A 14,516-nucleotide genomic window follows, 5' to 3' on the forward strand; every position below is an offset into this window, starting at 1 on the left:
TCTTATGTGTGTTTTGTATAAATGTTGAGTGAATGTAAATGAGCATTTGCCTAATCCAACTTTTCACATTTGTTGGCTTTTATACCTCAGAATCAGAATGTGCATGAATGTATATTGGAGAGTGGAGACGTTCCTAACAAAAACACTAACAAAGCCCAGTGATTTGAGAAATATAATATATATTAATAAAACGAATAGGATCCAATTTGAAAGGATTTGGTTAGATGTCACACAATGAAATGAATGAAAGTACGACACTTTTCATATTCCCTTCCATCGCCATCTTGGAGAAAACTAATCCTAGCCTAATCTTCTTTGGCCCAACTTGCTCAACCCAACTGAATAGTCCAAGACTAGGCCACAATTTGGACCAAGTTGACTCAACTCCACCGACTCTATCATGAAAAAAAGATAAGGGAGGATCTACATCCTCTCAAATCACACCATGCCGGATATCTGGGACTTTCCAAATAAAGAGAGCAAACATTAAGGTAAAACCCTTGCTTAAAGGCTCACCGGCCACACTTATAGTATGCAACACTTTATATGTACTATTGCTCGGCACTATTATAGATTAACTTGAGCATCAGAGTATTTTTTGCAGTAACCTCATTGTTGTTCCAACGAACCAAAGCTTGAATCTCAGTCCAACAGCTCAACTTGATGGCTGAATCAACTCGTTTTGATGGCCTAGTTGGGTTAAGCTTTTCAAGGTTTGAGTAGGTCTAGTTCTAAAACTTATAGCATGACCTGATGTAAATAATTTATTACGACTTGACCCACATTCTTAAAAGTCTAATGTGGCCTGGAAATCTATTTAAAACCCTATTTTATATTAACATCTTTAAATGTCATAAGTTTATTTGTATATAAACTTATAGAGTCATTTTTATTGGCTAACATGTTTAAATTTTTAAATAAATCAATAAATACATAATTTTAAAATATAATTAAATTAAAATATTATTCTTATAGTAGTAACATGTTTTTATATTTTTTAAATACCGCAGTATATTAGGTTTTAAAACTTTTTAATGATATGAAATATGAATTTTTTAATTAAATATACTTTAAGAAAAACATTGAATAGATATGACCCGAACTCATGAATAGTTTAGTATATAGTACATGTTTAAATATATAGTAGAAAATCACGATAACACTAAAATAATTATGAACAACCCACAAAACTATTGATTTTAGCTCATTATGGTTTTCACTATGATCCAAACAAGTACTTACTCTATCTATATCCGTACTGATAGTGGCAAAACACTCGGTAAGCATAACAGAACTTGTTAGAATCCGCAATCAATGGTGTCCAAATAAAAAAATCCCAGATATATAATGCTCAAAAAAAGTGGTTTTGAGCATTATCCTCCTTTATGCTCCATCCACCGAGAGTAACAAAACTAATCATCTCAAGCAGTTGCTTCAAAAGCTCCAGTAGAGTATCTTCAAATGTACAAAAGCAGGTTATGACAGCTCAGTTTCTTAAAAGGAAAGTGTTAACCCATATGACATATAACATATCTTAATTCTTATATTCCTTCCATCAACATCAACCGTGTCGAAAGCATGAAATTAGAGAGAGTTAAAGGGGGTGGATTATAATTTTAAAACTGACCAACATGAAAATGTCACTAATGAGTAATGACTAAACCAAATGAAATATGCTTTGGCAATAGTGGCTTTCCAAACTTTGAAGGTTCCATTATGTAGAAACATTCAATAACATCAATTTAATTGTGTGTGAGAAGATGATGAAATATAATTAGATCTCTGTAAAACTTATAAAAAAGTCACAACTTCTAAAGTGTTTGGAATAGCTTATTTAAACAACTTATACCCTACTTATAAACTGTTTTGAGTTTTCTTTTTCATAAATTGTTCAAATTTGCTTTCAAATAAGAATTTATGTTTAACCGTTATAAAAAAAGAGAGTTTATGCTTAATTATTTTCAGCATATTTCAATAAAGTTTATGCGATAAACACTTATGCTGAGTTATGCAATAAATGCTTATCGTCATAAACGCTTAATTAAGATGTTTTCTCAAATGCAAGTGCAAAGCTCTTGCACAACTTGCTCATAAGTTTCGTATGTATGACCTCTCAAATTATGAAAGAAAGATTAAATGCCAAAAACTTCGATTTTACAATTGAAAATAATTGATTCTGGAAACAACCAGAACACCATATAATCAGATCAATAAATTACACACATTTTTAGCAGCATCCTCGAAAACACAAGAAAAACAGCAAAAAATAATCAAATTCAAACCCATTGCTGCTTTGTTGCCTCCATTCTCTGCAACAAACCGTCAATCTCATCTTGCATTCTCTTTTTCATTTTATAATAATCAACATAGGAACTCTCCAAGACTTTCACCTCATCCAGTTTCTTCCTCTGCGTTTCCTCAGTATCGTGCAAACAGAGTTTACCAAGCTTTGCAGCATACTCATCCTCCATCTGTGCAGTCTTTGTCCTGATCATCTTCTGGAACCCTTCTGCCTCTCTCCTTGCTTCGTCCGCCTTGGTTTGGAACATTTTGGCTTCGGCCTCCTTTATCCGCACGATGCTCTCCAAATTCTCAACACCGCCTCTTCTCAATAAGGCCGCCAATTGGATATCGGCATCACTTTTTGCTTCACTTAATAGGGAAGCTTTGAGGTCTTTCTGATGAAGATCATTGGTCACGGCATCAGAATGTGACCTCGAATAGCTCAAGTCATAAGCGTAGCTTGGTACTAGAGAGTTAGATTTTGAAAGAGATGGTGTGTCCTTTGGAAGGTTAGCTTGAGAGGCTGTCAAATCCTTTGAGGAAATACCAGAAGCGGGAAAATTCGGCATGCTGTCCGCATCTATTTATCGAAAAAAATAAAAGCATCTCTCAATAGTTAGATATCAGATTTCAATGTTAATAATCTAATTAATTAAATCAAACAAGAACTTATCACAAAACGCTTAGCAAATAGCAAGAACCAAGCTAAAGCAGGAAAAGGCCTTCTATACAAGAGGATGTGTAATAAAATAATCAGAGTCATGTGTGGTTTGAATTATTTCATCAGACACATTCAACAAAACCAAAGAGCTTGCAACTGTGCCTTACAAGCAACTCAGGTTTATATACATCTTTCCAGTTCCTCCACTATTCCTCTATGATGTAATGAAAATGGATGAAAGCAGTAATAATGATAACTGCTGCAGTTCTCAGAAACTAATGACATTCTTTCAATACATCTTGTCTCAGTGAAACACTTCAAATTCAAATACCAATGCTGAGATGTAAATATCTTAACCAGGTAGGAAAAAGATGGAAATAGGCATGGATGCTCAATGGGGCTCCAAGTTCAATGAGTAATATGCATCAAAGAGCATAATGCATTGGGTTTTCTAATTTTATCAATCTGTGACATATTGTATATCTTATCTCTCAGAAGCACAACACATTTATCAATATAATGCTTTCCCACCACATCAAGTCACTTATTCACCATCCTACCAAATCATAAAAAAAAGACCACTGGTTTTTTACTCACTTCTAATAACCAAATGATGATAAACCAAACCCTTGATATCAGGTGAATGTTAAGTACAGTAATATAAAGGTTAAGAGCTGAAATTTAACACATCAAGGGATTTACTTAATCCATTGAATAAAATGAATTGGTTCTAAGACTAAGCAAATTATGATTTATTCATAGTGCATCATCACCATTCTAATGCTGTATGAGGCAAATAAACACATAAATTTGAATGTAAAAAGGAAAGACCATAGTCCAGAGTCCAGACACTTACAGCTGAAAAATTGAATGATGTAGTTGGAGGCATCTGAAGGAGACACCATTTTAGTTTGAAGCTTTAACAGCATGTCATCAGTTTTATAATGTAATTCCTTCCCTTTGCGATCTTCGCTTCCCCTGAAAATCCTCCTCACATAGTCAAACTCTTTCATCAAGGTTTCAAGCCCCCAATCCTTTGCACAACACAAGAACACATCTTTAACAAACCCGAACATTTCCGAGGCATGTCCACAGCCAATACAATGAAACTGCATCTCTGTGGTCCCTGAAGGCCCCTTCAAGCTAGGCCCAGGCTTGATGAGGTTCCTCTGAATACCACAAGCAGCATGGCACCAGTGAGAACAAACATCACAACCAATCCAACTACAAGTGTTGCTTGCACAATCAAAGTTCAAACAAACAGGACACATGCAAGAGCTGCAAAACCCTTTGTTCCCTGAGCAAATCTTGCAGTCACAGTCATCAACAGGAAGCAAGTGCTTGCAGGTCACATTTCTACATCTCCTATACAAGAAAATCTCCACCATCTCAGACAAATGAACTTTTCCAGATAAGAAGCTTGTCAACCCCATCTTCACAGTGACTAAAATCTCCAATTGCAATTTACTACACTTTGTAAGAGTCTCCTTGGTAAGATCAGATCTTCTCTCAAGCCTGTTTTGAAGGCTAACCAATTCATCTTTCTTCTCAGGCTTCTCAATGAGATTCTTCAAGTATTCCTTTGTTGATGCTATGACATCATCAGTAAGCTCAGGAATTGTCAATGCCATGACTGGTATAGACTCTGAAACAATTTCCCTCACAATTCTCTCAGGTCTAGAAATTTTCCTCATCTTCCCACCATCTAAGCTTTCCAAGACTCTCAGATTCTCAGAATTCCTCCCCCTTGAATCCCCTGACTGAGCTTCAAATCTTGGTCTTGCAGGCAATTCTGAAGGGAAAAAAGAATGAGTATCTGAACTATTAGTTTTATACTGACTATTACCTTGCATGAAAGAACTGAGAACACCACCACCATGATTGGAGAAACCAACCCCATCTCCTACTGGCTTGAACCTGCTATGAACAGACCCATTAGTCCCTTCCCCACAATTCCAAATTTGGTTATCTTTGCTCATTGAATACTCAAAATTCTCAGTTGAATTGCGGGTGAGAGAGCAACTTGGGTTGTGTGAGAATTGGTGGGAATAAGAGTAAGACAAAGAAGCTGCAGTGTAATCATTTGAATAAGAAGTATGTGTAGTTGATGGCCTATTAGGCACAGTCCTCACAGGTTGTTGTTGTTGTTGGTGATGATCAATGTTCTGCAAGGCGTTTGAAGCTGTGAGAGAAAGTGACACATCAGGCAAAGCAAGAGATAGATTCAGTGTCTCCATTTTTGGCTTCTTCTCCCTGTTACTCCCCCTCTCAACATCATCTTCCTCAAGAGATCGCTTTGATGAATCCTCTCTGGTTTCACTCAAGCTAAGAAAATCTCTCTCCACCCATTTCCCATCTTGATTTGCAACCTCAGAAACAACAACCTCTTTACCTTTGTGTGTCAAGGAATTCAGCAAGCTTTTACCACCAGGATCAGCAAGATTCAATTTGGAGCTATCACAAAGGTAGCTGAGGGTGAGTTCTTGAAACCCTGAGCTTCCACCACCACCACCACTACCCATCATTGAATCTCTGAGAAATTCAACACCTTTGTTTTCTGGGTATCCTAGTTTTTCATCTGGGTAGTCCTTTCTAGGCTCAAAATTGTGTCTTGAGAGGTTGTTTCTGGAGTTCTCACCCTCTGAGTCAACACCACCATGAGGAAGATCTTTACTTCCAATCATGGTCAAATGAACAACACAGAGAGAAAGAGAGAGAGATTTCACAAAGAAAGAGAAGAGACAGAGAGAAAACCAAGGCTATATGATTTTGAGAATCTCAAGTTTGATGTTGGATTGGTTTGGTTATTGAGAAACACAGAGACAGAGACATGATTGCAGCACAGGAAGAAGCAACGGCTGGATTTTGAGTTTTCATGTGTTCACATTGTTTATGCAAAAACGGCGATGCTTTTCTGCATTTGGGAATGACAGTCTTATCCCTTGAAAATGGAGAGAATTGCTCTCAAGTGGAGAGAGATCCTCTTTTTTGACTGCAACTTCTGGTTTTCTTCTCAACTGCAAGTAGTAGGACTTTTTATTTTGTTCTAATCCACAAACATCTTCTGCTTACTATTTTCTTGATTCGAAAATAATCATGTTCGAGCCGATATATTTAATGTTATTGTTGGGCTAACTCTTTAAATTGAGTTTTGTCATCTACGAAACTCTAATTCAATACTCCTTTATATAAGAAAAGTCAAACATGTATCACTTTAACCGACAATATCTACTTAAGCTTATTGTTTATTGTTCTTTCGGTTACATTTCCTTTCCTAAATAGTAATTTAATAGTTATTAATGTTATCATTAATATTGTATCGTGGGTATTTACTCTTTCTTGTGACTTTGGTAAGAGGACAAAAACTGGCCACTAAATACACTTAATTAGGCCTAATTAATAAGTAATTAATAGTCAAATATCTTTGAAAATGTCACGTAAGATCATATTCCTTCCGTTTCAAAACTATTCTTATTTTAGCTTTTATGTTTTATTCTAAAAGTATTGTTGTTTTACAAATTTAAAGTATTTTATCTCATTTTCTTTTATTTATCATGCTCTCATTTAATATTATATTTCTTAACTATTACCTCATATTTTCACTTTTCACAATTTTCACCAATTAGTTGATTATGATTTACGTAGAAAGATATTTATAATATATGTGTCGGTAAATAAATTAACCTTAAGAATTAAGATAGGTTTGTTTAATATTGTTCTAATGGAAAATTTTCAATTGTCAAAGCTCTTTTTGTCTCAAAAGGAAATAAACTTACTTTGGGTAAACCGTCATTCATTGGATAGCTCCACTGCAAAACAAATATCCCCCTCATTCTTTTTATTTAGGCTTAAAAGCATTTCATGCCCCTGATGTATCATGATTGTGCAAAAGTCGCTCCTACTCTTTTTTCGTCTACGTTTGTACCCTTCATGTTTCTAAAAAGTGCACCGAATGCCCCTCCGTCACTCTGGAGATGGAAAAATAAGGATTTTAATGTAGTTGAGGATGAAGATGATGAAGAAAATGATGAGACTATGAAGATGATGATGAATGAGTATAATATAAATAAAACTTTGGTCATGATATAACAAATTGGTTGTGTAGCTCAACTGGTAAAGTGTGTGTTTTGTTTGTTCAAGGTCTTGGGTTTGAATCTCCCCCCCCCCATTTTCCCAAGTTCTTTTTTTATTTAATGACATGTCACACCACGTAGGACGTTGACGTGACCCATTTTTTAACGTCAAAGTGACATAGGGGCATTCGGTGCACTTTTTAGAAATATGAAGGGTACAAATGTAGATGAAAAAAGAGTAGGGGCGACTTTTGCACGATCATCATACATCAGGGGCATGAAATGCTTTTAAGCCTTTTATTTATTTATCAGTTAGTACTATATTAAGAAAAGGTTTATTTTTACTTGTCGCTTTTAAACATTCAATGTAACATTAATTATTCTTTTATCATTTGTACCTTAACTGAAAAAGTAATAAACAAAGATTATGGTTTGTATACATATTTTGATTTGATGACAAACACCTAATTTAGTGCATTTTTAAAATAATGAATTATATGAGCATGAACAAGCCAGGAAGCTCAAAAATGAAAGGAAAATAGCACGTTACTTCCTTACCGCGTTTAAAGTCAAAGCTGCCCAACGCTCTGACACTTTTGTTGGTATGTAAACTCAGTTGGATTTAATTCGAATAGGAAACTGCTAATAATACAACAAATTCCTCATAAATACTCGACTTGATAACACATTTAATCAAGGATCGTAATTCTCACTCGACTGTTTTTAATAAGGATAAGGATATGGATAATTCATAATTGTATAGAGACATCAATTTCGGAATCGGATTGGACTGGATGGTGAAACTTTTCACCCGCAAATTACTGTTGTTTTTATCTTTAAGGTTTTTACCATTTTTATTTATAAAAAATTAAATAAGATGAAAATGAATAAATAAAAGTAAATTTATCTAATGAGTGCTGGTTATTGTTGTTAAAACTTAAAAGTGACCGTTTGTATTTCTAGGTCGAAAATTCAATGAAAAAAAACACACCATTGGGGGGGTGACTTTTAAATTTTACAATAAGTTGAAAGTGAGTTGCATGAAGTTTCTTTTAGTTAGACCCACTATACTTTTACTAGCTGATTTTTAGGAGCCTTTTTGCTGGGGGAGTAATCCTCCTATATTTTTTTCTATTGTTTTTATTAATGTTTTTTTTTGTGACAATGTGGGGCAAGCCCCGAAACTACACTAAGACCATCCCAGGGAAAGCAGCTCCCGATCGGTCTCCAAAAAGAAGAAGACTACAACCTCAAGGAGGAGTTTGGAAGAAATGTATTACAGGATCGAAGGTGTGACCATGGTTTGCTAGGAAATCCGCGTTCCCATCTGACATGGGAGAACTTGAGGGACCAATGCTTCGACTTCCAAGTTTGGGTCTTGAAAACGAAGGAGGCATAGGGGTGGTGGTGGCTATGGCAGCCTTCCAATATTAGCTTGATAGCTGTGGAGGAGTTGCTTTTGATGATGACCTTGGTTGCCTTCAGGTCCCAAGCCATTTGGATGGCAGAAAGGATGCCCAAAATTTCGCCGTGAGCACATTTGAAGAATTCTATTGTTTTTATTGTTGTTTTTTTGGTTTCCTATGGTATTCTCACAGTGGGTAGTCATGAGCATAATCTCTCGAGGCTCTGAGATCACATTAAATAGGTAGGTCTCTTCTAACCAATGTTTATTCATACGTACAGCCCATGAATCGTAACCATATTGATGCAAAAATTTAATATCTTTATTCAAAGTAAATATCATAAGGTATTTGAAAATTATTATTAAGATAATCATTTATTAATTAGGTTAATTTGAGATTTTTTTTGGTACATCAGAAAATTAATTTGAGATGTTTTAAAATTAAATTTCAAACATGTTTTTTTTTTTTAAATTAAAAAGGTATAATTGCACTTTAGTTTCTCAAGTGTTGACAATGAGTGACTTTAGTTCCCTAATAATTTTTAGAGCAGATTTAGTTTAGTCTTTAATTTTTTCAATTGTTGCCCAAATAAGTCCCCATTTCATTATCACTTTGTTTAAAACTCTCAAATTTTCGTTTACTAAGAATTTTTTCACAAATTGAATCAATTTAATTATCGTAGACGTTATTCCCATGAAAGCCCACTAATTAGAATATTAAATTTGAATTACAAAAATTTTAAAAATCCAATTTCTTACCTCTTTAAACCCTAATCCTCATATCATACATAATCCTTCAAAATTTAACAAATTTTCACTAAACCCTTTACTTTACTTATTTGTGCTCCTTTCTTCCTTTTTCACTTTTTTGTCGACGGGCTTTAAGCCCATCTCTTCCTTTATTTAGACTAGCAAGGCCTAGTTCAACATGAATTTTTAGGTGGAAATACACTCTCAGCTAGTATGACTTTTTTATTTTGGTCAAGCTCATGTATTACTTTGTTTGTCCTTAATCATATGTGTTATGCAGATTCTTTGCACCACCATAATAAATTTGGCATCCTTTGATACTCATAGACGGTGCATACTTGAGTGCCCATAAATTCAGGTGAGTGTAAGTTACAGGAGTGAGATGTATCATTAATGTATGGACACTTAATATGACAAGTGCTGACTAGATCTTATTTTAGACTATTCATGTTATGACCCCAGTTGAATTATAGCTTACTAAATATGTCCTCAACCTTTTTAATAATTATGTATGTAAATCATCTTTTCATTATAATTTATAGACCGAATCATGATCAATCTTTTTTTTTGCCAGAGAAATAAATAATATTAAGAAAGATATTCCATACATAAAATTCTGCCCAGAGAAAAATCATCCCTGCAAATTTAGTACCCTTAAAGCACCTGGCAAATTAAAATTTCTCTGTAAAAAGCCTACCATGACTCTATGAGCATCACTTTAACCTAAATAAATTCCTCCAACTTCCTCGATTTAATAGGATTCGATGGCCGGAAAGTCTCCAACTACAAGTTAGAGCTTGCACGGATATTTAAATCCCCTTTCTATGGAGTTCAAATCCACGAACTCGATGCAGATTGAATAAATTTGCCCACAAAACAAAACATATTGATCACAATTCGAAAACTAGAGGTGAAGGGAAGAACATAACGAACCGAGAAGGTGAGGCAAAAAGCTTGGAAGAAGAGAAAAACCCTAAAACCATATGCAAAATGAAAAGAAGGTGAAAAAAGTGAAACAAGATGAACAAATCTGAAACAAGGTGTAAAAACTAACCTCATTTTAGTTTATAATTACAATAAACGTATAGGATTGATTCAGAGTTTCAAGAAGTACACAATATTACTAATAAATAATCCAAGTGTAATTTTCCTACTGGTACATGTCACTACTGTATTTGACCCAAAAAAAATTTGCTTGTACCAGAGGAAATGCCCTCATAGACAATTAAACCTTAAATTGTCCACTAGAACATGGGTGACAATCTAGAACCACCAGGACCTGATTAATTTGGAGAAAAATTAATTAGCATTTTGCGAGCAAACATCTTGCTAAGCATCCTTAAAGAAAGGTCTAACCTTGTCGAAGTAGCTAGAAATACATTGTATACAGAATTTTTATGAATATTTTTTTAAGGACAACGATGCCTCCATCATCGATTGGCATAGGCTTCACAACAATTTAAAGCCTATAATAGGCTATAACACAAAGTCAAGTTCTGAGGACGGCAAAAAATATATATTCATAGCTTAAGAGTTCACGATTCTTTATCACAAACCAACATACTAACATTCAATCTGTCTTCTGAAACTTATAGGGCCACATAGCTACAATATTCATCATACAAAACTAAATAATCTAAAATTCCCATTGGAAATACACATTGATCTCACTATACATTGCAGCCTCTCTAATAATTAACAATTTCATGTCTAAATAGAAGAAATCAAATACAAAAATTCTAACATAAATGATACGCCCACCCAACACCCTCATTAAGCCCCTTACATAGTCACGTGTTTGGATACGAGTTGAATGTATGTGAACCGACTTTCAACTTAATCTAAGAAGAGTCAGATTCACTTTTTATTTTGAAGTGTGTGCACATATCCGTTTGCATCGGGGAAAACTGGTGACCAAACACGCCCATACACCAATTTATTACTTCATGAGTGGCTTACATGTGTCTCTACCATTTTACAAATCTTATAGCTTTAATGTGAGATCAGGTGATGTAGATGCTTGTTGTGATGGAGGTGCCATTGGAACAAAACTACCATTAGAACTATGAGATTGTCCGAGTTTAACACCACCTCCCCGATCCACCTGTCTGAAACTTCCAGGCCAAAAATATCCAAGATCATCATCTTCCATGGAAACCAGTGATCCAAAATGGTGGTTTCTCTCAAATTTTGCACCAGCTCTCATATCAGGAGCCCTCAGAGATGATGACGACGGCATGTGTCTCTGGTGCATTGCAGCATGAGCTTCGATACCGAGAGATCGAAAAGGCGAACCATGGAGAGGTAGAGATGCCAAGCTAGCATACCTTTCAGTGAACATCCCCATTCGCATCGCCCGCTTCGCCATCGTCCTCTCCCTTTTGTGAGCATTCTGGTGACCCCCCAGCGCTTGTGAGCTGAAGAATTTTCGCCTGCAGTAATTACAAGAGAAAGTTCTTGGAGTTGCTGATGGCGTAGCATGAGCTTCAGCTCCAATTTCATTGGTTGCATCACTTGAATCCTTCAACTCACCTTCATTGTGGCTGAATTTGAGTGTTAAGTCAAGGGTAACAGAATTTGGATCAGGTTCAGCCTTTGTGAGACTAGAAGAAGTAGTAGCACTGTCCATGGTAAGATCATGGGATGGTTCTTGCAAGGATGCACTTGAGCCTTCTGAATGATTTTCAGGTTCCAAGTTCAAGTTTGGAGTCACCATGTTTATATGAATCTGATAAGAGTTGACTTCTTTTTCAGAAGGCAATTGGATGAAGGTGAACAAATCCTTCACCTGCATTATGATGAGATACATCATTTTCTATGTGAAGTAGAGAATTTGGTTTATGGATGTAAATGGAACATACAAAATTCTAGTATTAACAATATGCAATCAACTAGTATTAAGACAACTTCACTGTTAATTAAATCAGGGTCATAACCTCTGTTAAGATAGTCTAATGGTAGAAAACATATCACATTTGCTTCCAATGTAATTGTGCTACCCTGTGTCATGCATGTTTTAATATCATAATTTTATCCTTTAAGAATGTAAAGCTACATAATGCACATAAAAAACAGAAATTGCAGCTGACTTTGTCTGGTTATTTAAGAAAAGTGATGATGTTTGTTACGGAAAACAAAATATTAATGGAAACTGTTACCCCATAGTACATATATTCAGTCATTTTCCCCCAATAGAATTTGTGTTGACAAAATAAAAGCAACAAATCAGCCGATGTAAGCTCAAACTGCATTAACTCTCATGCCTTTTTTATTTGATATTTTTCCTAACTCATCTCTTTATATCGTATGGTAATCCTTCTAGAATTATTCTAAATTCAGAATCAATTTTGGAGAAGAAGTTTTTCTGAGTAGCTTTATAGTGTCAGAATTGATTTTGAGAAAAGATAAACTGATCTGAACATGTTAACAACATTCAATAGTTAGTTTCACTTCAAGGTTTTCTTCCAAAGTGAACCAGTCTTCATTTCCTGTAGTCTATCCCTTCTACATTTATGATACCTCTTTATCTAGTCTCAGCATTAATCAAAATAAGAGCAGGGAATAGAAGGATACATTTTATTTCAATAAAAAAAACTGTCCAAGGTAACAACTATTGTAAGGATACATTGTAGACCCTATTTTACAGAATGATTTCAAGAACTATACCATGATTTGTTATCTTAAACCACTACCCTATTCTACTACCAATCACCATTAGCTGGTTGAACCCATACTCTCAAGGAGCTCATCAATTACCAGTCACTGTGGTCAGTTAATTGTTCACCTGTCTACTCATGTTAGAGGTCATTGTTGCAGGCTTACAAAACATTAACCCATGATTGCTTAAAAGCCAATTATCATCATAGATGCTGGTTAGATGTCATGTGCCCATCTCTTGTTCTGTAAAATTTTTATGAGCATATGAATAGATACACCTCAAGGGGATTTATTTGGTCACAACAAAAAGCATATGACATTCCATGGTTTCAAACACCATATATAGCATTCACACTTCATTCTTATCTCCTAAATCATGAATTTACATCCTTTATTTGCTGGCAAAGGCAGATGCAAATTTTAATTATAGTGAAATAAAAATACTCATAGCAGAAGGTTTCAGGAGATACTTCAAGATAAAATTAAGCATAAGATGGCAAAATCTTGTTATTTAAATCCGATAGGTTAAACTAAACACTCAAAGAAGGTTGTCCACCATGAGGTTTTAAATTGCAACTGCAATTGCGGAAGCAAGGCATTTCAACCTGCAATTGTAGTCACATCAACTTGTATTTGTTTGCAATTTCACGACATAATCACAATTGCGACTAGCAATTTATAACCTTGGTTATACCCAGAAGTTTGAGAAATTCAACTCTGCCATGCTTAGAATAGAAGTAAATTATCTCCAGAGGTTAACCAAGTAATTCCTCCATCACTCATCAATTGAAATCACACACTCTTACTAAAACACATTTGCAATGGACAAACTAACCCCCTAAAGAAAAGACTGCTACAAAACATGGAAATCAAACAGATACATAAAAGACTGTAAAGTGTAAACACTCAATTAGTAAGAAAAACACACAAAATCCTCAACATTAGTACTATTTTTTTACTTGCAAGCTAAATTCAGCTTCAAGAAGCTACAAAAACAAACAAATAAATAAGAACAAAACAAAACAAAAAGCGTGAAATAGGCTGGGAAATTAGCAGCAGAAGAAGGCCTGAAAAATTGCTTACTTTAGGTGATGAGATGGGTGAAAAGAGAGGTACCTTACCTACAAAACATAGCAGAGTACAGTACGATGGAGGGTTCTTCAGTGAGAATCAGCTAACAAGAACAGAGGGTAGCATGCTTTTTTTAGCATAATAAAGGGGGAGTGAGTGTCTAAAAGGAGATAAGATTGCAGAAATCAAAGAAGTGAAAGACAGAGAGAGAGATGGGATAGCAGAGGAGAGAGAAAGAAGAGTATGGTGGGGGACAGTGAGTCAGATAACAAAACATGTAATAGAGTATAGCTATGAAATGAAAGGCACTTGCTTTTGTCGAATTTTGAGATTGTGTTTGGCAGTGGCGGCACTGATTGATTGGATTATGTTACTGTTATAATGTTGAAGCTATACAAGATATTAGAATTAGGTAGGATTAACTCACCTCAAAAGCTAGTTTAAGAGTTAAGGTTTGCACTACCCTTATAAAGACTATCTATGTTCTATCTATCTATCTGTAGTCAATGTGAGACTTCTAACAGTTATGCTTAATATTAATACATGCATTTAAAAATATACTTTAATGTCTTCCTCTTATAAAAAAAAACTTTAATAACAAATTTAGATGTAGGTG

General features: G+C 35.0%; 2 protein-coding genes across 3 annotated transcripts; both read right to left on the reverse strand.

Annotated features, from left to right (window-relative positions):
• Positions 1-2,132: 2,132 nt before the first annotated feature.
• Positions 2,133-5,945, reverse strand: LOC130710608 (protein OBERON 3). Its single transcript, XM_057559941.1, has 2 exons — positions 3,801-5,945; positions 2,133-2,863 (listed from the first exon to the last, which is right to left on the reverse strand). The coding sequence occupies exons 1-2, from the start codon at positions 5,626-5,628 to the stop codon at positions 2,277-2,279; spliced, it is 2,415 nt and encodes an 804-aa protein (XP_057415924.1). The 5' UTR covers positions 5,629-5,945; the 3' UTR covers positions 2,133-2,276.
• A 5,138-nt stretch (positions 5,946-11,083) lies between these two features.
• On the reverse strand, positions 11,084-14,218 carry LOC130711556 (zinc finger protein 4-like). Of its 2 annotated transcripts, none has more exons than XM_057561235.1 (2): positions 13,946-14,218; positions 11,084-11,960 (listed from the first exon to the last, which is right to left on the reverse strand). In XM_057561235.1, exon 2 carries the CDS (start codon positions 11,886-11,888, stop codon positions 11,157-11,159), a length of 732 nt encoding a protein of 243 aa, XP_057417218.1. In that variant the 5' UTR covers positions 11,889-11,960; positions 13,946-14,218; the 3' UTR covers positions 11,084-11,156. The 2 variants fall into 2 exon arrangements, with proteins under 2 accessions (XP_057417218.1, XP_057417217.1); XM_057561234.1 differs by having other exon boundaries at positions 13,951-14,216.
• Between the last annotated feature and the right edge of the window lie 298 nt (positions 14,219-14,516).

Source organism: Lotus japonicus, chromosome 4 (genome assembly GCF_012489685.1).
Source record: "Lotus japonicus ecotype B-129 chromosome 4, LjGifu_v1.2".
NCBI lineage: Eukaryota > Viridiplantae > Streptophyta > Magnoliopsida > Fabales > Fabaceae > Lotus > Lotus japonicus.

Bases quoted from the DNA above. Each gene is read 5' to 3' on its own strand.
- LOC130710608 (XM_057559941.1), bottom strand. From the start codon at position 5,628: ATGATTGGAAGTAAAGATCTTCCTCATGGTGGTGTTGACTCAGAGGGT. The intron at 2,864-3,800 runs GTAAGTGTCTGG...TTCGATAAATAG, and splicing joins CATCATTCAATTTTTCAGCT to ATGCGGACAGCATGCCGAAT.
- LOC130711556 (XM_057561235.1), bottom strand. From the start codon at position 11,888: ATGGTGACTCCAAACTTGAACTTGGAACCTGAAAATCATTCAGAAGGC.